General features: G+C 38.4%; 1 protein-coding gene across 1 annotated transcript; it reads right to left on the bottom strand.

Annotated features, from left to right (window-relative positions):
- Positions 1-493: 493 nt before the first annotated feature.
- On the bottom strand, positions 494-5,720 carry LOC147298940 (Lecithin:cholesterol acyltransferase family protein). Its single transcript, XM_086240685.1, has 6 exons — positions 4,804-5,720; positions 4,456-4,678; positions 3,623-3,906; positions 2,812-3,151; positions 1,599-1,864; positions 494-1,358 (listed from the first exon to the last, which is right to left on the bottom strand). The coding sequence occupies exons 1-6, from the start codon at positions 5,247-5,249 to the stop codon at positions 875-877; spliced, it is 2,043 nt and encodes a 680-aa protein (XP_086096811.1). The 5' UTR covers positions 5,250-5,720; the 3' UTR covers positions 494-874.
- Between the last annotated feature and the right edge of the window lie 280 nt (positions 5,721-6,000).

Raw genomic sequence — 6,000 nt, forward strand, 5'->3', positions numbered from 1 at the left:
TTTTTTCATATTCTGAGCTATATTTAGCGAATTTTTAAAGTGTATCTAGGGACCAAATTGATGTATGGTGACAAAGATAAGAGATGACATTGAGTAAAAATGCACTTTATGGACCAAATTGATGTTTTGGTGAAAATTGAGGAATTATTTGTATAAAAAGCCTTAAAAAAATTGAAACAACCACCAAACTATGAGGACCAAAATGGTCATCCTATGGTATGTTATTTCAGTATTTTGTGGATCCTCAAGTGGATTCAACAAAACAGTCAAATCAAAGAGGCGTAGTTTCAATACTTGAGAAACGTACACTGGGATTTTCGCCAACACTTGAACAAGATATGAACTACATTTAAATATAGAGTATGGCCAAGGATACCAAATTTGTTTACCAAATTATATGACAATGTTTCATTAATTCGTATTTGTGTCCATTATGAGATTCATTTATTTTCAAAAAGTAAACAATACTCACACATCATTTGCGATACCAAATTTGGTTCTAGCATTATTGTTTAAGATAAAGCAAACAAAATTTTTTGCAACTACAAGGTCTTATTATCATTTGATTACAGGATTTGAGGAACACCCCAGATTGCAACTTAATTACAAGCTCCTAAATGACTATTTGAGGCTTAATTCCACACGTACTGCATGCCTATGTGCCCATCCTTCTTACCAATAGTTAGTTTTTTCTTTTCACAAAGCAAAGCCTTACTCTAAAATGGTAATTATGACATTTGTGGTAGTTGTTCAGGAGCGATTCTTCTCTAATTTGTGGTAGTTGACAGTTGTGTTAGTTGTTGTCTCCGGATGCCTTGTGTGCCTCTTATTGCTTAATAGTACAGGTGATCATTTTTTAAAGCATACTTACAGGTTACAGCCGAAGATTTATTCTCTCGGATGTTCTCAAAATATCTGAGTAAATCCTATCACCTCCAATCTGTGCACCAGTGGCTCCGGCAGCAACCCGAAGAACATCTTCGATTAATGCAACATTTCCCATGATGTCAACATGTGCACCGCTCTCCATACCCCTTCCCTCAAGCAGACTAGCTGGTGGCTTGTGCTGGTACTCCCTTATGTAGGTAGCAATCCCAGATGGGTTGAACCTGGTTCTTCCTCTCCACCCTTTGGCACACATGAATCCAGCACTCAATACAGGCACACTTTCATCACCATCAGCAAAATATACTCCATTCTTCAGACAGCTGCCTGCCTCTCCAACTGCTGAGCTATCAATACGGAATGGAATGCTCTTGCACTTGTCAGAAGGAGACATCTTGTATACATATGACCTTTCAGTGGGGAGTCCAACACCATATGAACAGTATATTTCCATATCTGGAGCAACAGGTAGCCTAAAACAGGTATTCAAGTTAACGGCATTAAGTTTTATATATGGAACCCAAAATAAGCAAATACTCAAACAAACTATTCAAGACCAGATCAGCAAAGGAAACATACATGTTGAGAAAGGTATATAAAGAAGAAGGGGGCAAAGGGTTTGTGAATACACATTAATTTGCAAGGCAACATACATTTCATAAGGGAGCTAGCAAAATTCTATCAGAACAGTACTGAAGGATATTGCTGCTTACTTGGCCTCAAGTGGATTAGACCAATACTTGTAATGGGCATATTTAGGATCCTCAAGACTATCAGCTATCCCATGAGAGAAGTGAGACTCAGCCCGTTGCATCATTTTTGGAGCCACAAAGCGTAGTAGATCAAAAATAGTTTGAGCTGTATAAGCCTTATTTTCTGCAATTTTTTTGATGCTTTCCCTGCTTACCTCATCATATTCAGTCCATACTTCTCCACATTGTGAGTTGAAATTGGAGGCAGAACCTTTATGCATAAGTTCCTGTTAAACAAATTATTAACATATTCCTTATTAAGGAAGACCATCATACTAATATATAGAGTAAAATGATATATCAGAAAGCACTGGTATTAAGTTGGGTATATATGCATTCACCATACATGAAAATGGAATCTCCTTCATCGAACTTTTTATCTCTAAAGTTATACAAAAAAACCAAAACAACTCATTTTGGCTTTTAGGTTGTTTTCAGTTCAAAGGGAACTTGGTCCTGACATGTATCTGTGTGTGTTTAAAGTAATATGTGTGCAAGCATATAGCTATCAGTATTGAGTTCTGTTATGAAGTGCATGCTGCCTTTTTCTCAGGAACAGGTACAACCTAAGAAAATTAATAATACCTATTAAGAATGCACTACAAAAGATAAAGATTTTTAAAGACAAGAAGGAAAAAAAAGGATCTACAAGCACTCACTAACTAGAGTAAGGTCCATGTAGGAGGATGTTTCTAACTAATCATGATTACAAAATTCTATGCATTTTTCTTTTTGTAGAAGAGTTCTGTATTATTAGTTGGAAGAGAGGGGATGGATAATAGAAACAAATAGGTTGATTCAATTGCCATAGATAAGTCATTTAAATCATTTGTGAAGCATAGAACGTTTGTGAAGCAAGACAGAGAGGTTCAACTCTAATGAGACATCCAAACTTCAAGTACAAAAAAAAAAGACTTAGAGAGACAACTAATCGCATCAGCTAAAGAGGAATACTAATATAAGCACATACACAAACATCAAGCAGGGCTCTTTGGTTGAGATTTCATGTCAAATCACTGGGAAAAAAGAAAAATTGGCATCAAAATTTTTGTCATACTTGCATCAAAATTTTGCCATACTTGCATCATCTTGTTGGTGTAGGTATTTTTAGCTGCAATCCTTTGTGGCATAATTAGTTACATACTTCAGAACAATAGAGAATTAAAGAGAGTACCTTTAAGTCAAGACTAGGAATCTGTGAAGAAGGCAATTGTGATGTTTCCTTGCCAAAAGAGATTAATCTTCCATACTCCACAGGATTTTTAACTTGGAATACTCTATTTCCATTGCTGTGGGTGAAATTGGTGCCAGCTGCAGTGGACTGTAGATGTCCTTTCTTTGCCAAGTCACAGCTATGACCATCTTCAGGAGACCAATCCAAGTTCCCCCAGATGGCATCTCCACCTTTTGGAAATAAGGAAATTATGGAATCCCAGGTTCGACATACCCGCATGATGTGTTCGAGGGTTTGAAGCCGGAGAATGTCAGAGTCTAAAACACCAGGAACCATAGCTCTGCAAGGGCCAACAGTCACTTCCATCACAAAGTAGGCATATTATCAAATTTCTCATGGGGAGTTTGCACCTAATATGGAAATGAATAATCTTATTTGTTTTTGCATAGCAGGTACATCAAGTTTATTGATTTTCCCTTGGCATGAAGTTTATTAATACATGCATTGCATGTAGGATCACTATGTACAACTGCAAGAAACTGCATGCTATTGAATCTTAAACATCCTTCATGATGACAATCATATTGAGCCACACTCGACTTGGTTGGAAGATTCTGTATATTCGTAGGATTTGGAGGCAAAATTAATTTATTCATTCAATTTTAGTGAAGCATTGAATTTGTTTTTCATAACCTAAAAGTAAATAAGTAAATAATTTTCTATATAATAGATGCCAGTATCTTATGTTGTGTAACCCAAATTTCAGTATCAGAATGCCAATTCACATGAGGGATAGAATGCAAAGACAAACCTGATGTATGCGACATCTTTACCCTCAGCAGAAAATATATTACTAACGGCTTTCGGAACACCAAGAAATGCTGGACCGATATTCATGATTGCTTTGATATGCTTGGCACACCAACCTGGACCACCACCACCTCCCATAGGAGGAGGTGATTCAACCCATTTCATGAAGTGGAGAAAATAAATAACCCCCATAGAATGAGGCACCACAACCACTTTCTTATTGCCATTGGTTACGTACATAAGCTCAATTTTACTCTTCAATCTACTAAGAGCTTGGTCCCGAATCTGCTTTTTCCCAATTAAAATATATATTAGTGGACTCAGCTTAGAGTTTTCAGTTTTTTCTATAATACTCATTACTCATGTTTTGCTAAGATGGAGCATATGCAGAGTGGGAACATGTTTAGTAAGACATATTTGGACACCACAAGAGAATGAAATGATCAATTGTGCTTCATATAGTGTTCAGAAGCAAAACTTTCAATAATATGGAACTAAAAATATGACAAATGGCACAGCAGTTAATTCCTTAAACACATGAATCTGGAGTTCATAAGAGCCCGTGAAATCAGAAAATGAATTTCAGATATCATAATAATAAACAAAGTATGCTAATGATGGCTCGAAACAAGATTTGTACGAGTGCAAATCAATGTTAAGGAATTCTTACTATTAATCAAGAATTAAGGCCTCACATAAGGAACCACTTGACTATTAGTTTACCTAAATACTAAATGCAGCATCAAGTGAACTCTAACAAAAAAGGGTGTGTGGTTTGGATTGGTATAGTGGTACAACCAGAGAATGACAGAAGCTGCAGGAAATGAAATTCACCTCTGTATTCTGGAAAGATAGCCTCCAATCATAGGCAGCCATATAGAGGTTCTTGCCTTCATAACCAATTTTTGCCAAATTCTCAATGAGGACAGCCCAAACAAAGTAGCCAGGAGCAAAATAGTCAGCTGCAACAAGTCCTGGAACTGCTCTGACTCGAATTCCAGGAGGGTCAAGCCCTGTTTCATTGTGCAGAGATAGGTGCTCCAACCAACACAAAGGCCTAATTTGCAAACACAATTTGTAATTGGGTTTTCACAACTTCCTCAGTCCATTAATACTAAAGTAACTAAACCTCTTAATTTAAAATCTTTTAAGAACTGTAATTCAATTACTAATAATGCAAACCTTTTGAAGATCTCTGTGAAACTACCACCCCAAAGACGCTTCCTAAAAAGGCCCTCAGCACAGGGCCTGCCTTCCCAGAGCTCTAGGCCACCGGTTACAATGCCAGGAACCAAAACAACAGGGTGAAGCGGTGTCAAGCCTTCACGCTTAAGCCTTGTCCCAGGAGACTCTGGCACCTGAAAACCAGTCAATGCAACCGGCAAGCTGTGGTACAACAACAAGAGGAGCCACCAAGTTGTGCACATGTACCCAATTGCCAAACAACAGTAATCTATTCCCCTCCATTCCCTAAGCTGCTTCTTGTTCTTGTTCTTCTTCTCAACCTTTGAAACAACACCCTCGTCTTTGTTTTCATTTTGTGGGGTTTCAAACGATTGAAAGCCTAATGACGAACACCTCACAGGCTCAACATAGCACAGCTTCCGGAACCGAAGAACGGAAGCCATGGCTGACCAAGAGGACAGAAAATTCACCACAATGAACAAGAACGAGAGCAACCCATTAAGGGAAAATGAGAGACTGTGAGGCACAGAGTGAGCCCTGGTGGTGAATTATAGTGCAGATATAAGGTTATGGGGCTTGCACAACCGTTACAAAAGGATAGACCAGGTGGTGAAGAAGGAGATATGGGTTATGGGTAGTGTGTCCGTGGTTGCGAACCAGAAACAAACAACCCAAAAGCAAAGACAAGAAGAAAACTCAGCTGTTTTCTTCTTTTAGCCTTTATATAACCATGCTGATAAGAAGAAGGGGTGTTGGAGCAAATGGGCATGTGATGAATCCCAGAATGAAAGGGGTTTTTAAAAAGACACTTGTCTTGGTCTTTACAGTTTACAGGCAGAGCTTTATCAGCTGTCGCTATTTTGCTACAGACTTTTGCTATATGCTTTTCTCGTGGATGACCCTTTTGGTCTTTTGCACCACCCCTGATCATCAGGACTGAGGGCCCAAAAAAGGAAGGCCTTTTTTCTGGGTTTGGTCTGAAATGGTAAGTCCCGAGGTGGGTAGCGTTTTGTTTTGGAGGGAGGTGGAGCTGAGAGAGAGAGAGGAAGCATGGGTTTTAACAGTACACACACTACGAAAAACACAGATACCCAAATTGCCTCTCAATGTTTCCATGGACCATGGTGAAGCTGGTAGTGCACAATGAAAATCAGAAAAAGATGCACACATCCTCCCAAAGTATATATATGTGCT

Source organism: Dryas octopetala, chromosome 1 (assembly GCF_963921425.1).
Source record: "Dryas octopetala chromosome 1, drDryOcto1.1, whole genome shotgun sequence".
Taxonomy (NCBI): Eukaryota; Viridiplantae; Streptophyta; class Magnoliopsida; order Rosales; family Rosaceae; genus Dryas; species Dryas octopetala.